The sequence below is a fragment of the Nyctereutes procyonoides genome, unplaced genomic scaffold (assembly GCF_905146905.1).
Source record: "Nyctereutes procyonoides isolate TBG_1078 unplaced genomic scaffold, NYPRO_anot_genome, whole genome shotgun sequence".
Taxonomy (NCBI): Eukaryota; Metazoa; Chordata; class Mammalia; order Carnivora; family Canidae; genus Nyctereutes; species Nyctereutes procyonoides.
This window is the reverse complement of record NW_026575120.1, coordinates 36,762,303-36,784,129: the sequence shown is the minus strand read 5'-3', so window position 1 is coordinate 36,784,129 and position 21,827 is coordinate 36,762,303. Positions and strand designations below refer to the sequence as shown.

Here is a 21,827-nt window from a genome sequence, read left to right as displayed (position 1 = left end):
GTATATGAAGTATTTGTCAGCTTTTAAACAGAATATTTTATATCCCAGATCTTGCCACCTGTAATAATTATCTATTGTTGTTATGGAATAAATTATTCTAAATTTTAGCAGCTTGAAACAGCAAGCAATTTTTATTTCACATATTCTCTCCAGGTAAGGAATATGGAAGTTGATTAACTAGGTGCTTCTGGCTCAAGGTTTCTCATGAGGTTATACTATAGCTGAGTTTTTGAGTCCTCTCAGAGGCTCCCCTGGGGCTACAGAATTCTGTTCTAAGATTATTCATATAGTTGCCAATTGGTCTCACTGGCTACTATTTCTCAGTGGTTAGTGATTGGAGACATTAGTTCTTTGCCATTGGGCTGCTCACAGCATGGCAGGTTGCTTTCCCGAGAAGGGAGTGAGAAGAACATGTGTGCAAGACAGCCAGTCCAAGACAGAAGTAGCTGTCTGTTTGTGACCTAATTTCAGCAGTGATATACCATCTTACCGTCTCTCCTACAATGCTGCTAGTCATACAGACCAACCTGGGTACAATGAGAGATCAAATGGCACAAGGGTATCAATACCAGATGGCAGGAATCCTTGGTAGCCATCTTGGAGGCTGGCTTCCACACCATCTGACTTTGTTCTGAGAAAGCCTGCGTGTTGGGCAGGGAGAAAGATGTTTTAAGGACATTATAATAAATTCTTGGTCTTTACTTAATAATTTGTAAGAAGGAAGAAGAAAACAGCTGTTATCCTTTTCTCTTTGATTCTTCTTCATATGTATAACCTGCTTCAAGCAAAGTTACAAACCAACAGTCCAATCATTACTCTTTATGTTCATAGGCCTTACTTATTTATTCCTTTGGGTTTTGGACAAGTAGGGGGCAGTTAAGTCCACCACTTGATTCCATATGGTCCATAGGAATGCATATAAATTTACTCCATAAATTTAAATTTACTCCATAAAGTTTTCCTTTTCAGATGGAGATATAAACTCTTCATGTTCCTCCTTTTGCCCCTGTGCCTGAGTTCCTCCCTGAGTGGCTTGTGAATATTAGCTCAGAATGAGGAATGTCTCTTACAGATTTTCCCCTTGATATTTTTGTTTATTTATGTATTACTCTCTGAGTCAGTGTTCCTTGATTCAAGGCTAGAATCCTGTATTTCAGCCTTCTTCATTACCCAATCCATCATACCCACATTTATTTTTGTTTCTTGAGAACTTTTGAAGAAACTGTTATATCTTGTAACACCTGATAAATGCTTTGATTGATATGTGATCTGTGGGGTCTTATCTAGATACAGGAAGGAGATTTTAAAACATGCTTTCTTCATAGTTAGGAGATTAAGGGACTAGTTACTGTATTTCAGATGCCTTAAAGAGCCACAGAATAATAATGTTTTTCCAAAAAATGTAGGTATATAGGATAGATGAAAATATATGGTAAATAAAATAAAAATGTACAATAACTTAAAATATAATAAAAAATCAAACAATGTTATATAGCCCAGTTTCCTGATGAAAAAGCTAAGACCCATAAAGTTTACATGACTCAAAATGGTAGGACTAGTCAGAGACAGCTCTTGGGTCAATATCCATGTCTTCTATAAAAAGAATTTTGTTAAAACTGGGACTCTGCTGCCACTAGTGCTTGTCAGCACATTGTATCTTTGGCCCGTTAGGCACGTTCCTTGCACAAGGTATTTAGCATCTCTGGGAATGAATGCCAGTGTCACTATCAACAGGATAATAGTCATTGTGTTAACCATCCACTGTACCTTCACATTTGCATCATGTCACTCACTTCTACTCTCAATTCTAGGGTGGCAGTAGTTGGGCCAGACCAAGAATGACCAAGCAAACAAAGAAGTTATTAAATTATATAAAATCAATTTACTGGACATAGGATTGAGCCAAGATAGAATGTTGAAGAACAAAGGTGATTTGGTAATAGAAAATTAGCAAGAGGATAGGTAGCCTATAAGTATATGAATGTCTTCCTTTGTGCTACTGATGAGTATTTTGGCATTCCAGAAAGTGTTACTATAAACAGAAGGCCATGTGAATATAACTCTTACAGTAAGTTGGGAATAGGACCCTAGATCTAACTTCTGATATTATCTTCTCTGTTAATCCTTCCAAGTCTTGGAATATCACAATATGGTATCATAACAGTGGCTGAAAGTACTAGAACATGGTGTGGACCAAAGACTGTGATAGAACTTCAGTTACAAAAGCAAGACTTGATAGAAAAACTTACTATGAACCCAGTATATATGATGAATGAGACTAGCAGAAAGGTTGGGATGATGCTAAACCAATTACAGACATAACAAGATCATTTTAGGCCACCAGGTAGTTCTAACACTGTAAATTCAGGAGTAGAGATAGAGATCCACGCATATGATTGCCTCCTTGTCTTTCATTATATCTTTTTCACAATTGGGAAAGATGAGATTTTTTTTGTTGTTGTTGAATTATTGAAGAATATATTAAATTGGTGTTTTCAGTGAGGTTTTCCCATTGTTCTCTAACACTGGCATGGCCATACCCAAATTTTTGAAGACTACTCTTGAAAGACAAGGGTAGTATGTCTAAACTTTTTTAACCTGTGCTCTTTTTCATAACTATAAGATATTGTAAGTGTTATATACAATAAAAAGTTGCTCATCCTTTTATATCTCATCTTAATGGCTGTTACCTCTATAAATGTTTGTTCTATTTTTGGAGACTGGGATTTTGGGTTCAAATATCACTTTTCCCAGTAAGAATAATGGGATTGGCTTCTGATTGACATTTGAATAGAATGTCTGATTTTCGTAAGTGAACTACAAATGTTAAGAAATATATATTAGTTGTGTATTAATTCCAATGTAAAGATGAGGACACTGATTCTCAAATAGTGGAGATGTCAGGTAGACCTAAATGTAGTTACTCAGGCAGAAATGTCAAATAACTACTTATTCTTGGCTATTAGAACTGTACATTTTGGGTTTGGGATTTTTATTAAAAAAAACATTATATTTTCCTGAAATAACTGTGTGAATTATTTTTTGAGTTGCTAGCTTATGAATGTGGAAGTCTTACTAAGGCAAGTGAAATTAAATCAGGCCTGGCTTTCTCAGACACTTGTAAAAATGATCATATAATGTTATACATGTAGAAGTACTCTAAAAGTGCTAAAGCACTATTTTAAAATAAAGTGGTAGTATTTTGTTTTACTTTCTAAAATAGTTTACATAAGAGCTTTTTTAAAATAACTATTCTCAGTAATACTGCTTTTAAAAAGATTTCAATCCATTTATTTCCGTAAGTGTACAATTTATGAACCTAGATTTAATAAATTAGAGTAAAAATTACTGAAAACATCCTTTTAAGTTTGATAATGCCTCAGTTTGAGTTATATTTAAATTTCACAGAATCAGGGACACCTGGGTGGCTCAGTGGTTAAGTGTCTGTCTTCGGCCCAGGGTGTGATCCTGGAGTTCCGGGATCGAGTCCCACATCAGGCTCCCTGCACGGAGCCTGCTTCTCCCTCTATCTGTATCTCTGCGCCTCTCTCTCTCTCTCTCATGAATAAATAAATAAAAATCTTAAAGAAATTTTCACAGAATCTCCACAGACATTTTTAATTGGGGATTAAAAACATCTTTATTGATCTCCTGAATTTCATGAACCTTATTATTCCCTCCTTCTAGCTGTGTGTCTTTCCCATTTCTGCCCAGCCACATGCCAACAACTTTTAGATGTGGTCAAATTAATTTAGAGATAATGGCAGAAGGGGCTGTTAGAAATTGTGAAATGTTAGCCAGTTTGACTGTTATACCAGACAGAGGAAACTGTGTGAATATGTAAAGCTCAACTCCATTGATTGGTATATTTCTTTAAAAAATAAAAAACCCAGGTATAGTAGATTTTTAGGCTTGCACATTAAGACTGATTAACATATGTTGAGGTATAAAGGGTCTATTAAGGGAATTGTAGACGGGCAGTTTCCACTGACAACTGAGTGACAGGTTCTTCACTTTATATTCTTAAAACAGGTTGGCTCTTCCTTATTAGCATCTCACCAGGGGAATGATGAGACAGGCGAGGATCTCTCTCCAATATACCTTAATTCTTAGGCTTGTGTCAGTCATAGTCCTTTCAGATTGACTTTATTTTAAATGGTCTACATTTTTCAAAGTCTGTTTTGTTGGAGTTTAACATAATTTAGGCATTTAAAAAGGGGAAGTCTATGCCCCTACGTTTTTAAGAACTCCTGAATGCCTCACAAATGACCTCGGCTGGTCCTCTGAACTGTCCTTATCCTACTGTGTGTTCTCTAGAACTGTGACTCTGTCTCTTTCCAGTCACTCGTGTGTGTCATGGGATGCACCTACCCACCAGTCCTTCACCAGTTTGGTTCCCCACCTCTATCTGTTGGGATTCCCTCCTTTGTACTTCTCTTGCTGAACGTGATGTGACTAATTTTTTCTTAATTTTCTTCCTTGCTCTCTGTTAAGACATGATCTTCTGCAACCTGAATATGGTCATTAATCCTGGTATCCCTGGTAGGTAGTAGGTTCTTATCACAGTTTCTATGAAGCGGGTAGGTAGTCCCGCTTTAGAGCAGCAGACCATTGGTGCCACATAATACTTGATACAAAAAAGACTGCTGTAAGCAAATGGACTTGTGAAATTTGACATTTTCTATGCCCCTTTTGGAAATTCATGGACAATATCATTTTAAGGAAGTCTGCCAAAAATCTAATTTTGTTCACCTTTGTATTTCTCAGATGAGTTGAACCATGGAACACTTGCCCTTTACCTACCAACACCTAATGCGCATTGGTTTCTTGCTAGACTAAAATGTATTTGGATGATTATAATAAGCTTATTTCACTGTTTCAGGTTTCTTCTTTTAAAAGTTGATAGGAAAAAATAATCAACACAATCTTGAAAACAACAGTGATAGCCACCAATGATTTTAAAGTGCTTACAACCTGCCAAATATTTTATATGTACTTTGAATTATAAATTCATTTATCCTTGCAACAGACTTCATTAGGTCAGAACTGTCATCCACACTTTACAGATGCAAGCACAAGGAGGTGGTACAACTTGCCCAAGTCTACACAGCTAGGAAATGGTCAAGTGGGATCTAAAGGACCATCCTGGTGCCAGAATCTACAGTTTTTTTTTTTTTTCTAACTATGCCATAATCCTTTAGTAGAAAGAAGGGAGTTTTTTCTTGAAGCAAAGTGAGGTTCAGGTTCCCATGCTGAAGAAGTTCTGTGGCTTCCTTTTCTCTGTGCAGCATTTAATTTCCCTTTCCCACTTCTACTTAGTTCTAGGTAATTGGGCAACACTACCCTCCTGGACTACCTTCACTGCCTCTGGTTTCTGCTTTTAGGAGACCTGGCAAGGAGCCCTGGTGGAGCCTCATTCTTTTCTTTGCATATTCAGAGTGGTTGTAAAGGACAAGAGATCTGCTCTGGGTCTGGAGCCTTTAGGAACATTATAAAATAGAAGCTTATCCAGACATGCTACTTGAGGAAGAATCTCTCTAGCTCTTTGTTTTCAGGGGTTTCCAAGACCATCCCCAAATTCGTGATTCAGTAAGAGGACCGACTCACAGGACTTGGCTTATAGTCATACGAGTGGCTGTGATTTTTTTATGTAATTGAAGTGTAATTGACACAGAATGATTTTTAAAAGATTTTATTTATTTGAGAGAGCGCGAGTGCCAGGAACAGGGGGAAGGACAGAGGGAGAAGGAGAAGGAGAAGCAGCCTTCCCCGCTGAGCAGGGAGCCTGATAGGGGGCTGGACCCCAGGATCTTGAAATCATGACCTGAGCTGAAGGCAGACATTTCACCGACTGAGCCACCCCGGCACCCCAACATACAATGTTGTATTAGTTCCGGGTGTACAACATAGTGATTTGACAATTCCATCATCATGCAGTGCATGATGTAGTGCAACTGTAGTTATCATCTGTCACCAAGAAGGTTACTATAGTATTATTGAGTATATTCTCTGTGCTGTACTTTTCATTTCCATGATTGATTGATTGATTGATTGAATGACTAGTTTGTACCTCCCTTTCACCTATTTTATCCATCTCCCTAGGCACCCCACCCCACCCCCACCATTGTCTCTTCTGGCAACCATCAATTTGTTCATCTGTATTTATTTATTTATTTTTATTTATTTAATTTATTTATTTTTTAAAGATCTTATTTATTTATTCATGTTAGACATAGAGGCAGAGACACAGGCAGAGGGAGAAGCAGGCTCCATGCCGGGAGCCCAACACGGGGAGTGGGACTTGATCCCGGGACTCCAGGATCACACCCTGGGCCAAAGGCAAGCGCCAAACCGCTGAGCCACCCTGGGATCCCCTGTTCATCTCTATTTATGACTCTGTTTTTGTTCATTTGTATAGATTTCATATATAAGTGAAATCATACGATATTTGTCTCATCATTTCACTCAGCATGATACCCTTTATGTCCATCCATGTTGTTGTGAATGGCAAGATTTTTATGGCTGAGTAACATTCCATGTCTTCTTTATTTATTGCTGTATCCATGTACACTTAGGTCGCTTCTGTACCTTGGCTGTTGTGAATAATGTTGCATTTAACATAGGGGTGCATATCTCTTTTCAAATTAGTGTCTTTGTTTTCTTTGGGTAAATATCTAGAAGTGGAATTCCAGGATGACTCTGTGGTTGTTTTTTTTAATCCTTTGAGGAATTTCCATTCTGTTATCCACAGAGGCTGCACCAATTTACATTCCCACCAACAGTGCCAGAGAGTTCCCTTTTCTTACATCCTCAGGAGTGCTTGTTTTTTTCTTGCCTTTTCTGATACTAATCATGGCTGTAATTTATTACAGTGGAAGGATACAAAGTAGAATCAGCAAAAGGAAAAGGTAGATGTGGACAAAGTCTGGAGAAAACCAGTCACTAGTTCCAAGAGTTCTTTCCCAGTGGAGCCACACAGGATGTACTTAATCAAATTGTGACAATAAATGTGAGGTATCCTCACTAGGGAAGCGCAATGGCCAAAATATTACTGGAGCCACCCACACCCTCTGCATAGCATGTATCAAAATTCCAGACTCCCAGGAAGAAAACAAGCAGGTGCTCAGCATAAAACACATTGAATAAAACAATTTAGGCACTGTTAGTTTTTAAGAAAAAAAATTTTTTTTATTATAGAGAACTATTTACCGTTCAGGTTCTCAGTTGGGAGCCAAGGGCCAACCTTGCAGGCAAAGCTTTTTTAGGATAACAGTCTGAAGCCTGCTATGTTGACACTTCTGGGCACTCTCTTCCAAAAGAATTCTGGCTCTGCTTTTAGGAAGAAAGTCATCATTTAAGACCCTATGCTGTTCTAAAAAGACTTTTGACTTCCATTAGTGAAAGTAGTGACTTTCTTGTTTGGAAGGCTATAGTTTTCATTCAATGCGATGTTGAAAGGAAAGGTTATCTTATAACACCCAGGCAAAAAAACAAAAACAAAAACAGAAAACAAACAAAAAAACACCCAGGCCAGTGAAGATTGCACTAGATGAGAATGTCTCTTTATGTTTGGAATCGAATGGAGAATTGCAACAAGGCTAAATTGCGTTTATTCTTTTTCTTTTATGCGTGATCTAGAAAACCATAGATCCACTATGAACCAGAAGAACACTAAATTATATCAGGCAACCTGTTACTTAAGGTTTTTAAGAGTTTAATCATGTGACATTCTTGCTGAAGAAATCATTACTTGTAGGCTGTTATTTGATGATAAAAAAATCTTTTTGGTGGAAAAGTGAACTGTTTTTAGAAGGTTGGCAGATAAAATGGAAGGAGCAATCTACTATAGTATGCTTTATACAATAAAGAGGAAAGTGGGAAATGGTTATTTTGTGATTGCATTTCTACAGAGTAAAGACCATTTTCATACCTGTATCGAGGAACATAGATCATTTAGATTCCAAATGGCTTTATCTAACTAAACTTGAGAACAAGTTTGGGCTAATTTTAGATCTGTATCTTTGGTTATCCATAGTATATGTCATTTTGCCCTGTGCCTGCTATACTCTTGATCTGGCAGGCAGTTTCTTATTAGAGTTCTGGTCAGTTCATTTTAATGAATAATTATAGAAGCTCATTATTAATACTTTAACATATCCAATTTTTAGAAGACTCTTGAATATATCTCCCCAAAATATTTTTAAGTGTTTACCTTGCTTACATATTATAAGAAAGGCAACGTTAGCAGTAAATAGGGGAAAATAAAGTGTGTGAGAGCCAGAATTTTAAGACTCAATAAACTCTTATTGTTGCTTAAAAATAAAACTCTTATCATTGCTTATTTACAAAAAGAATCCATGTCAGTATTCTAATATGATGGGGTAGTAAATTATTTCATGTTTTCAGAACCAACTTGAAAGAAAATCTTTGATAGCTTCTTGCCTCCTTTCTTATACTCTGCTGATTGACACTTATTTCCCCTTCCAAAAATATCGATTTCTCTCATACTGTCCTTGAGCCCCTCAGTCCTCAATCTGATGAACCACTTCCTGTTTCATCCCAGCTTCACACTCCAGAATTATCTTTCTCTTCCCTTGCTCTCCAACAAAGTTCTCTTTCTCTTTATGAAAGTGATTTCTCTTTGCTTATTAAGAAGCAAGTATAGCAATTAAATTAATTCACAGTAAGAAATTCATGATGAATTTTCTTTCCTACTGTTATATTTTAAGAAACTCTTTACCCTCCTATGCTACTAGTGGGAATATGTATTTTTATATCCCTCTTAGAAAGCACCCTGGCAGCATATATCAAAGATCATAAACTTTCTTACAGTTTTCCCAGTAATTTCATTTTCTAGTAAGCTAATTCTAAGAAAATAAACTGAAAGGGACTCTTATACACAAAGATATTGATCTTATGGGTAAGTTTAATAGCAGAAGAAAAAGCGAATTGTCATGAATATAATGATAAATATAGTGATAATATGATGAATTAGGAAAGCAGAGAAAAGGAGAGATAGATAGCTAAGCATTCCTTGCCCATTTTCAGGTGTCTGAGGTCTCTAAGCCTTGGACTACTATGGAAGCAACATGGAGTTGGGCAGGAGTCATGTCTGCTAAGAGCTGAAAGATTTTCAGGTATTTAAAATACTGGAGAAAACCAACTAAATCAAGGTTCAAAATAAATTATAAAGGCATTTTTCTTCTTAAACCTGCCAAAATACACAAAGTTTAATTAAGCAGGGTTGAGTACAAAGCATGGTTGGTTAAGAGTATGGGCTTCAGATCACATAAAATGTCCTCAACAGTTGTGTGACCTTGGGTAAGTTATTTAATCTCTCCAAACTTCACTCTGCATATCTTAAATGTGATAATTACATTCACCTTATAAGGGTATTGTGGGGATTCAAGAACATAACTTCTGTGAAGTGACTAAAACCTTCTATAACAAAACGTCTACTGAAATACTAGTTATAAATGTTATTAATTTAATGAGGAAGACAGTTAATTATCAGCAGATCACAATGGTAAGATTCTAATTTTAACGTACTTTTAAAATTCTCTGATTTTTCAAAGTATTAGGTTATATTTTGTTAGGAAAAATCTTAGGTTATTGAAAAGCATCTTAGATTTTATAGTTACATACATATTGCATTTAATTATCCTAGGTGAGAGGCTATATGCAAGCCACTCCAAATAAATATTCAGGATTGGTGTGCATGGTACCTAGGAGAAAATAACACTTCTGAATTCTTAACCTTATAAACTCACCCCATAAAGTTACGGTAGAAGTCTCAGAGCCCCATAAAATCTCTTCAGGGTAATTTGCACAAGTCCTTTCTTGTCCTGGGTAGATGGATGGGCACCAAATGACTTCACCTAAAATGAATAAGCTAATAGCAGATTTGGGAATGCTTTCACCAGACTTAACTCCTTGCCTCTTGTTTTAATGAGGCCAAGTCTCTCTGTGGATATAGTGTATAAAATAACAATTGATACGTTATTATAATTTTTTTCAAAGGATCTGTTTTTTTTTCCCATTAAAGAGTTTTAGAGGAGTCAGCATCAGATAACTTCATAGGTTTTATGTGTGCTAAATGTGAAAACTCATTAACTTATAGTAGTTAAATTATTGGCAAACAGTAAATTAAGTAATCGAGAATGACATTCTAACAGCTTTTGCATTGGTCTTTTGCAGTTAGGTTGATTATTGACACTCATTGCCTCGTAATAATTTCTTTTAGTTGTCAGTGAATTCTAAAATAGTTTGGTAAGCATCCACAAAAAGTTCTTGGGAGAATATTGACAATGTGTGGCTTACTCTAGTAATCTTTGATGTGAGGTGGTCTGACTATACCATCTGATGTTTCTGGAGATTCTTCTGAAGCGCTGTGGTGAGCATTTACTGTGTTCATCCCAGTACCCAGAACTGTATGTGCATTATCACGTGGAACCTCAAGATTTTAGGGGCACCTGGGTGGCTCAGTAGTTGAGCGTCTGCCTTTGGCTCAGGTCGTGATCCCAGGGTCCTGGGATCAAGTTCCATATCAGGCTACCTGCAGGGAGCCTGCCTCTCCCTCTACCTCTCTCTCTCTCTGCCTCTCATGAATAAATAAAATCTGTGGTTTTACCATGATTAGGATCATGCACTACACATATTACATATATTTTTGTGTTTGCTATAACTATCAATGTTGGCAGTATTAAAAACTTGAAGTGAGCTCTTGTCATTCTAGGGCATATTCTGAACACTGTTTATTGCTAAACTTTTGAGTCCCTAATATCAGTTGATTTTTTTGTCATTTGTCTTTCTCTTAAGAAATAAATTACAACTCATTTAAAAGTATTCCAAACTATTTATGTAGTACTTCATACTGCTTCATTTCTTAGCCTCCGTGTACATTAGTAATTCTCTTTCCCTCTTTGGATGTTAATTTTGTTAACATTGTTGGATTTTAATTTGTTTAATTGCATATGAAACACTAATATTTGTCACCACTTGAAGAGTCTGTATTAGTTATGCCCTAAAACAAAAGTGTTACATGAGTTTCTTATGGCAGCAGTAGCATAATACCTTTGAAAAAATAACGACAATGCTGCATTTCTATTATATTTGTTGTCTAAGGCTTGTCCACGTTTATGTTTTAGAGAAGCATGCCATGAAGGGAGTGGTGGTTGTATCCATCCATCATTTGTCTATCCATCAGACTTCTATTGAGTGCTTAACATGGCTGAGATTGTCCTAGTGAAATGCAGAGGTTAGTTTTTGGATACTCAAGGAGCATTGAGTCTTCCTTTCCTGACTGGAGATCATGTATTCCCAAAGTAGTAGGCAAAGATTTTGCTAGATGAGAATTTTTGCCTGTGTATGTGATCTTTTCCACCTCAGTTCATTTGCTCCATGAGTGCACTCGCTCATGTGTAAAGTTCTACTTCCTTTTACTTAAGTTTGCTTCTTCTTTATATTCACTCTCCTCAAATCTGCTAAATTATCATGTTGACAATAGGATGAATTTACCTTATTTGTAACTTTTATACATCTTTCTGCGCCTTTAATACTTGCTTTTAAATTTTGATTTCCTGGACCTTAAGGCACCTATCTTTTTAATATGAACTATTTCCTTGATGTTGTGAATTATTTCTATTTCTTAGTACATGTGTTCTATTAGAATATGATTCTCAAAAGTGCAGTTTTTTGATGTTCATTATACCTCTGTGGAGAACCTAATGTAATCAATCAGTAATTTTCTGAGTAGGTTTCTCATTGCAGTGTATTACAGTTGGCTCTAGTTTCGAGTGTAGCTTAGCCCCAAAACCAAAATTGTATTTCTAAAGCCCACACTATCCCCATTATTCAACAAAAGAAAGGAACAATTTATGAATGAATTGAAGACTGACTTTCTTTCAAGCTCTTACTGGATAGTAGTGGAGTATGGCTAGGAGTTTCTCAGTATAGAAGAGGAGGAAAAGAAACCTCCCTATATCTTGCTGTCTTTCTTACATTCACACACACGTATTTATATTTTACATGTTTACTAATTATGATATTCATGGTTTTTATTTATCACTGGGCCATTAGTATCTGGTAGATTCCTACTTCCTTTGTATACAGTACAATTTGATAAAACAGTATATAGAGAGTAAGCCCCTAAAAAGAGGTTGGCTGGGCCTCTGATAATTTATTTATAATTAAATGTTTTTTTAAAAGATTTTATTTATTTTTAGAGACAGAGAGAGGCAGAGACATAGGCAGAGGGTGAAGCAATCTCTCTGTGGGGAGCCTAATGCGGGACTTGATCTCAGGACCTCAGGATCACGATCTGAGCCAAAGGCAGATGCTCAACCAGCTGAGCCACGTAGGCACCTTGGAGGAGAATTTTTAAACTACTCTGAACTTATACTCAGTTATCCTTACTTTGCCTTTTATGTTTGGTTGTGGTTTGGAAGGCATGGGGTGGGCGTTGTCGTTCCTTATCTTCAGAAGACACTTTTTAGGTTAGAACAAAATTAGAATAACCTTGATATTTATGCGGCCTGAAATTTTTGACATTGATCCAAATCTTTTCTGTTTGAATTCTAGCATAAAACAAAATTAATAAAATGTAATATTAAAAAAATAATCATCTTGAAAAAGCGATACGTCCATAAAGGGAACTTATTATTAGAACTGAGTTATTTATTTATTTATTTATTTATTTATTTATTTATTTATTTAGAGTTATTTGAATTTCTAGTTGTATAATAACAAAAACTTTACAAGGCAGGTGCATAGAATGAGATTGGAGCCACCTACTGTCTCATAAAATAATAATTTCTGTTCTAAAAAATATATTCTAAGTAACTACAGAAAGTTGAAGACAGTAGTAGTTGAAACAGAAATTTCCACCCAAACATTGGTATGTTAAAGCTGTTTTAAAGAGTTTTGGAGATGTCTGGATGGCTTGGCAGTTGAACGTCTGCCTTCAGCTCGGGGAGTCATCCTGGGGTCCTGGGATTGAGTTCCGCATTGGGCTCCCTATAGGGAGCTGCTTCTCCCTCTGCCTAGGTATCTGCCTCTCTCTGTGTGTCTCTCATGAATAAATAAATAAATAAATAAATAAAATCTTTTTTATTTTATGTAGCTTATGCTTTGGAAGGTTTCTGTATAAACTTAGGTTTTCTGATGCATAGATATATCAGCTAATATTAGAAACCATTTATTAGAAAGTAATGTACTTATTGGACCAAAATTCTTAGCTTTTATATCCTCTAAGTTCTTGTCTTAGTGTGACTTTTTGTTTGTTTTTTTTAAACATCTAACCCTGTGAAATTCTTCACAGAACTCAGTGCTTCTGACTCCAATAAATGAAGTCAATTCTATATCATAAATAATTATAAATAGATGTTAATGTATAATAAGTGAGCATCACTTGATACCTTACAGCATTTCTGCATTTTTCCTTGTCTGCTGGATTTGGATAGTTTCTCTTTGGTTTTACATTTCTCCTCTTTTAGATTTTAATATGTTATTATAAGACCCAGGAAACAGTAAAAACAGCTGTAGTTGGCCAGAGGCCTGGCTTTGCACTTTGGCTGATACTTTGTATTGCAGGTCTCCTGTCTAGGTGTTGTAAGCTGCCCTGTGAGGGCTACTGGGGCTATTTACACTTCCAGTGAATTCGTTTTCAATCAGTGATGAGATTAGAATCATTTAAACTCATAAAAATTCTAAGAAGTTCTGGGTTTAGATAGAGTCTGAATTTTTCAATTCTGGTAATTTGCCTCCATGTTATGACTCACACTTTTCTTTGTGCCTGTCTTAAATTTATGACATAAAGCCTTGCTCGTATGTTTCAGAAAATCTCACACCTTTTCTCGAGATACCATTCTTGTGGAACCAACTATGATGTCATATGACCTTTTGTGTGGGATATCTAGATATTTATTCCCACCTCACGAGAGTAAGGCAGTAAGATTTCTAGATGTGCATTATTGCACCCAGCTATCCAGGGATTCACAAATCAATTTAAATCTCTCATTTTTATTTTCTTAATCTACAAAATACTATAGTGGGATAGATTATTTCTTCGGTTCCCATTCACTATAATTTTTCCTATGGATCTGTGTTGATTCTGTGAAGATAAACAATGGTTTATTAATCATCTTTATATTATTGCTGTTTCTGTTTGCCTTTTTCATTTCATTTCTTTTTGCTGGAACGATTATATCTTCATCTCTAAAAACAAGAAGGTGATTTCCCATCGTTAAAATGCAGTATTTAGCAATAAGATACCAAGCTCTCTTACCCCTTTGCCAGCATAGGTTTTTATTCCTCCAGAGTATTAGTTAAACATTTATCAGTTACTTACAATGTAGCAGACTGGTGCCATGCACTAGAAATAGTAATGCATGAAACATAATTCCTGTCCTTGGGGAACTTTCAGTATAGTGATTTGTGTCCGTGTGTGTATCTGCGTGTGTGTACGTGTATGTGTGTGTGTGTGTGCGCGTGGTGACAATCTAATCTCCTCACCCCTGATAATATCCCTGTAGGTTCTATCATATTCTAACATCCCTTTTCAAGGAGTGTTAGCCTGAGGCAAGTCAACTTCTTTATGCCCTCACTTGGTGACTGTAGTAAATTTCAATGTTCTCTTCAGGTCAGAAAAGTACATGTCGACCATTTTGTAAAGATGACATACACCTTTTAGGGCATAATATATTTCTGAATGATGAGGAATTAATTTTTTCATTGGTCACTACCTTGTAGGACAGTAGTCATAAATGAATGAAGCCCAGGTTGAGCTTGACACATTTAGAGAGACCTTGAAGGTAAAGAAGAACCTTTAAATCTACTGAGAACGGTTCTTAGGATAATTTAGGATGCAGTATGGGTGTTTTGTAGCCTTGAAAACTCTTTGAATGGCAACTTTATATACTGGATTATATTTAACTTCCCCTTACTCAGCTGTTTATGAGAGACTACGAATTGTTAAGTTCGTGAATTAAGAAGTCTCAAGTCCCATTGCACTCTGGTTTTACATGCCTTTGCCTTTGTAAGACATTGGAGGAAAAGGTGTCATTTCATAAATATTGTTTCTCTCACTGTCTTGGTTCACGAGTGCCAACAAGCTGGCACTTTTGTGGCTTCATATTTATAAATATATCCCTGGCTTTTCACTAGGTAAGGTATCTAGTGTAGAAGAGGCAGAGACCATATAAATTTGCTTCATTATGTCTAAAAGATAATTCAAGAGACATATTTATGCAGGTATAGCTCTTCATGCCTCTTTTTACAGTGGGTAAGAAAGGTGCTATAAAGGAATTTTATAGAACAGCTGACTTGATTTTACTTAAAATGTAGTTTTAGCATTAGTTCAATATTAATATGAGTTTTTCCGTTTATGTAGGTAAACCTAGGTCTACTTAAAGAGGTTCAAACCTTTTTTTAGAAATAGCTTTACTTTTAACTTTAGGTAGTTTTACTGTGAATATATTTTATAATACTTGTATCAGAGTCCTTATGTTAATTTCAAATGTCATCCCAGCAGTTATTCTTAAAGACCATTAATGTAGTGTAAATCTGCACTTTTGTTGAGTAAAATGATTGTCATAATCAGACCATTATTGTGATATTCTAACCATTTCTGAGATGTCTTGTTATGTGAAATAAAAAAGATAATGATAATGATACTAATGATCAGGGTATAATATAAGCATAATAGGCTATGTCTACTGATACCTTATCTTTACTTTTATAGTGTTTTATCTTGTTCATAATAAGGCTATCATCATTATGTATTCTTACCTTTTCTCTTACTTTAAACACATAGGGATGTGAGATTATTTCAACGCCTGACCAAGACCATACTGACTTTACCAAGTGCCTCGAATTGCTCCAAAAAAAAATAGAAGAAAAAGACCTACAGGTAAGCTCTACATCTTCTTTGGTGGTTAAGAGTCTTAGTGCCAAGGATGTGAAAGATCCTGCTTCAAGTTTTTACTCATTTGAAGTGATTAGTTATTCTAGTGCCAAGGTTTTGGCTGTCAGATTTTTCCCATATGTTGCATAAATCTGTACTTAGCTGCCAAGTATTACTGTTTGCACTTAAATCAAAAGTCAGAGATCTAAATACCTTATAATGATGAAGTCACAAAATGGATGAAGTGGACTTTGATAAAGCAGTTGAAACTGGCATCTCATTCTTGGCCTACAATGAGTAGCTACTTTTCATTTCTCATTCTCCATTTCCATGTAGACCTATGTGTGTTTTCTCTTTATATGTTTTCTCTCTTTAAATTCTGTATGGGCAGGTAAAACAAACAAATATGGCCTATATTTGGCCCATGAGTTATCATTATAAACTCATACAAACAAACAAAACAGTCAACTTTTTAAGTCCGGGAGGAATCTGCTACTTGCATTTGTAGATTCTTTAAAGTATTCCTTAATGGATTTTCACCTAGCATTCAAGCATTTAATAATTAATTAGCTAAAATGCAAGCTTATATTTTATTATATTTTATAATCCTTTTCGATTATAGGAATAAAAGAATAAAATATATAGTATTTTTTATTATGACTTAAAATATTTTTTAAGTCAATGTTTACTGACGATCAACAAAATAAACCTGAATCATTGAATGGCAGTTGACTATCCTTTTACTGACAGGCTGGAGGGTAAGCTGAGGTGCATAATCAAATGTGTAATTTTTAAACTGAGAAAAGTAGCAAAATACCTTTATGTATTAAAATGCTTTTTGATAGTACAAGTAACAAGAAATGCATTTCAACCTGGCCTCAATAGTCAGGCGAGATAAGGTAGTCTTATATACAGCTCAGTCAGATGTCCTATCTGTTTCTTTGTCTTCAGTCTGTGTTGTAGACTTTGTCTCTGGTCTGGCTCCCCTGACTGCCTTCAGTAGCCACTGTAGCAGCATTTTACCCCTTCACATGTAGGGGATTAAAGGAGCAGGGCAACACTTCCCATCATCATCATCAAACTTAAGTCCTGATATCCCTCTGTTAGGCCACTCTTGGTTTTGGCAACAGAGGATGAGAGTAACCTGATTATGGCAGGGGTTCAGATCCATCCGCAGGTCTCGTGAAGATTACATGATTAAGACATGGGGGCAGGACAAGATAGATGTTGAAGAGGCACCTCAAGAAAAACTTACTCCCTCACAAAAGTTTTTCAAAGATTTCTTTTGGCATCTGTTTACTAAGTTGAGATAGTAGATCATTTTCTCTCTTTGAAGACAAGCCTTGTTAATTATCCTAATTGACAAGTAGCACATTGTACAAACTGAACAAAAGTAATTGAGTGAACATTTCCCATCTCTGTTGTAGCTTGAACTATACCAAATGTATTGTGCTATTTCCAGAAATAAATTGCTATAATTAAATATTTGTTTAACGAAAACAGAACACAGCCCATTGAGAGTTACCTGCTTCATCCAGACATAGCTGATTTGGAGTTTCTTAGAAAAGAAATTATAAAATCTTCACAACTTGTGTTTCAGTTTTCCCAGCATCGACACTGCAATTATTGGAAGCTGGGAATGCAGTTATGTGTGTCAAATTGATAGTATCTGTAATACAGTATTTGGTCATTAAGTCTGAAAATAAAGAATCCTATTTCAAGCTCAACACTGAAATTCAGAGAGAGCCTCAGACTGGGGGAAGAGGGTAATCAGGTATGTATGATCTGTGAAACAAATCTGGTAAGGTCGTGGATGATCCAGTAGGGAGGACTGAATCAAGACCTGTTAGAGCAATCCTGCATTGAGCAGAAAGGACCAGACCCTCCTAGTCCCACTGTGCTTAGTCACGGGCTGGAAGCTCTCAGGGAAGGGGGTGGCCTTGGTGGCCCACTGCACTGCATCTGGGAGTTCCAGTGGGCCATGACAGCCAGTGGCCCCCCTCACAGCCCTAATGAGTTCTTTCTGGGGAAGGGGGCGGTGTAGGTTAGAAGGAGCGGTGCACTTCCACGGCTGCCTCAGGCCCCCAGCATGATTTAGACCCAACACATTCTCCAGCCTCATCTTGCACTACTTTTTCTCCTTGTTCATAAAGTATGACCTATTCCCTCTTCTTCTCTGCCTTGAGGTGTTGCCTCCTCTGCCTAGAATATTTTTGCACATCGCTTGAATATTTTTTGAATTTTTTCCTTCTCTTCGCCTATACCACAATGACAGACTAGGTGATGTCATTAGGAGGACTTCTCTTCCCCATCTCTCCATGTTAGGTTCTGCTGCTATGTGTGTCAGTACCCCTTTCATTCTTCTTCAAGGCAGTCTGAACACTTCCAGTAATTTTGTTGGTTATTTCTGTTTACATGAAGCCTTTCTTCCCAACCTGACCATACAGCTCACAAAGCTGGGCTGTTCACGACTGTACAGAAGCACCTTGTGTGTAAAGGGTGCTTTGTGAATGTTGAGTCTCTGTTGTGTGCTGTGCGAGTGCCCAGGGGAGTTGAACACAACACAGTAGGGGGAAGGCTTCTTAGAGAAGGATTGGATGGCAGATGGAAGAAGAGTGTTCAAGGATGGATGCCTTGGTGTACAGGGAGGATGGCTAGCTCTTCAGCGAACCAATGGCAGGGAGTTTGAAGAGCATTAAGATGGACAACAATGTGATTAGTTTGCTGTTTTAAAAAGCATAGTTGGGTAAACTGAAGGCTCCATTTTTCACAATGAAAACCTTTAATATAACCTTCAGGTTATAGTAAATTTGATGGAGTATCTTTGAGCTTCCACTCAACTTGACCTTTAACCTGGAGGTACGTCGTTTCATCTGATCTAATGTAATAGCAAGAGAAAAGCAAGAAGAGAAAGATTAGCAAGGAAAATAATTAAAAGATGCCCCCCCACATATCCTCCTATGCCCAAGTGAGATCATCATGAGGAGTATTAAAAATTTCTACTTGAAATGCACATGAACTATATAAAAAGATCCTTTATACTTCTCTACCTAATAAGTACCATCAAATTATCATACATTTCTGTTTTCCTACTTATTAAATTATAAATATGAGTTTGTCATCTAAGTGTCTATATTTTATAGCAAGCTCTTGTTAATTACTAGCATTTACTTTATTAATTGCAAATAAAAGTAAAGTAATATCTAATATGTTAAAAAACTGTACTATGTAACATCGTAGAACTTTATAGAATTTGAATTAGCCTGTCCTTACCCTAAAGGAGCTTGCTACCTAGAACATGTGATTAACTTTGAAAAATTTGCCTAAATCACCGCATTTATTTATTTACTTATCTATTTTAAACCTGCTCACCCTCAACTTTTATTCTTTTGCAAAAGGGTTCACCAATACATGTGACTTTTTAATGCTTTGCTTTCATGTTACCACATTGTTTATCTGTAACTGAGTCATGAATAATACATTTTCAAGATGCCATCTGATATGACTGGATCTTCAAAGAGCACATATATTTTCTGATGTCACGATCATGCTTGAGATCTAAACCTTTGAATTCAGTGGAAAACATTAAAAGCTATTGCTCCAACTTTTTAAAAATGTAAGATGCATGTTGTTTAGGAAGAAGCAGAAACAAATCCAGATTATAAGGCCCTTAGAATAACAGGCCTCCTAAAATACAGTTTAAGATACTTCCTACTATAATTTGATAACAGAATCATTACTTCAGTCTCTGAGGTTTTTAAACACAGATTTAATATGAGATAAAATTTGGGTGGAAAAGTTGTCATTAATTTCATTCACACTGTATGTGGTGTTGATTTAAACACATACTAGTTTTGGGATCCCTGGGTGGCTCAGCAGTTAAGTGTCTGCCTTCGGCTCAGGTTGTGATCCTGGAGTCCCAGGATTAAGTCCTGCATCACACTCCCTGCATGGAGCCTGCTTCTCCCTCTGCCTCTGCCTCTGTCTCTGCCTCTCTCTCTCTCTCTGTGTCTCTCATGAATAAATAAATAAAAATCTTAAAAAAAAAAAACAATGAACACATACTAGTTTTATTTGCCAAAACTTGAATGCATTTTATCCCCTTTGTACCATGTTATTTTTTAAATCAATTTTTCAGTCAAATAATGAAGGATGCTGAAAAAGTACTGTATGAATAAGAAAGAGCAAATGCCTAAATTTTATACACACACAGATATTAATAACTACAAATCAAACACTACATAAAAGACTATGGGATTATTACATATTAAGTTATTTTTTATACAATTTTAATAGCCTGAGCAAATATTGAATTGTGACTTTGTATGTATTAGAATAGATTTTATGCATTTATATCTGAATTGGGGTTCTTGATTATTGACATTAGGTAAGGAATATTAGTCTTTTTTTTTAATAAAGATTTTATTTATTCATGAGAGACACAGAGAGAGAGGCAGAAACATCGGCAGAGGGAGAAGCTGGCTCCCTGTAGGAGCCTCAGTCAGGACTCGATCCCAGGATCTTGACCTGAGCCAAAGGCAGACGTTCAACCACTGAGCCACCTAGACGTCCTAGATAGTCTTTCTATTTAATTCCTACATGGTATTTCTCAGATAGATACACTATGTTTAGATATCTGCAGATACTATGAGTTTTAGAATATTTATATCTACTAATTATCAGTATTGGGTTAGGTGTACATTATTGTTTTGTAATGGACTAATGGCTTTGTTATATGTCCATACTAAATAACTGTTGCTCCTCACTTAAAAGGAATTTAAGACTTTATCTGATTAGAATAATTATTCATAGCACTATAATAAGCTCTGACTCAGAGGGTTGCACGAAGAATGGTGATAGTGCTCTGAGAAGTGTCTTCTGAGGGTCTCCACTGTCCTTAGTACAGTCTGCTCTAATGGGCCAGGATCTTCAGCAAGATTTCAATCTCATTTAAAGCACAATTTAATAAATCTGTTGTGTGTGTCAATGTATATTCTGGAAAGAGATGAGAACTAAATTCACAGTAGAGATACTTGGCAGATACCACTTTAGTCAAGTAATCAAACATCAGTCTCATTACTTTACGTGTCCTCCTTAATGACCATCACCCAGTTATGGAAGACTGATGAATCACTGAACTCTACCTCTGAAATTAATAATACATTGTATGTTAATTAATTAAATTTACTTTAAATAAAAGAATACATACCATTTTTCAGATATCAGATTGCCAAATATTTAAAGTTGGATAAAATGAGTGTAGGTGAGGGTACAGAGAAGGATAAATTCTCATTTATTCTTGGTAGTATTAAAATAAATTTGGTAGTATTTCTCAATTTTATTTTTTATTTTTTTAAAGCTTTTAATTATTTATTTATTCATGAGAGACACACAGAGAGGCAGAGACACAGGCAGAGACAGAGGGAGAAGCAGGCTCCATGCAGGGAGCCCAATGTGGGACTCGATCCCGGGTCTCCCGAATCACACTGTGGGTTAAAGTTGGCGCTACACCACTGGGCCACCCGGGTTGCCCGTATTTCTCAATTTTAAATGCTTATATCTTCGTTTCAACAATTCAACATCTAGAAATTTATCCTGCAGTTTACAAAGATAAATGTAAATGGATGTTTATAGTTGCATTATTTGTAATAAATAAAAAACTGTCAATAGGGGACTGGTTAAATTACGGTAAGTCTCATTTGGTGATATTTACAGAGGAAATAATATGTATAGGATCTACTTCAAAATAATCATGGGATTTACTTCAAAATAAACATGTTGACTAGGGGAGTAAGGAGAAAGTATAGATAAAACACGATTGACCGTGTATTTTATAATTTTTATGAAACTGGTGATGGGTATATGTGATTCATCATACTCTTCTTATTTTTGCATATGTTTGAAATTTGCCATAATAAAAATACAC

General features: G+C 36.1%; 1 protein-coding gene across 3 annotated transcripts in view; it reads left to right on the top strand.

Moving 5' to 3' along the window:
* The window catches only part of TPK1 (thiamin pyrophosphokinase 1), a 316,037-nt gene that overhangs the window by 143,162 nt on the left and 151,048 nt on the right, over positions 1-21,827 (top strand). For all 3 annotated transcript variants that reach the window (XM_055335380.1, XM_055335382.1, XM_055335381.1), the window contains exon 5: positions 15,812-15,907. In XM_055335380.1, the coding sequence (XP_055191355.1) occupies positions 15,812-15,907 (96 nt within the window). The remainder of the gene's footprint in view (positions 1-15,811; positions 15,908-21,827) is intronic.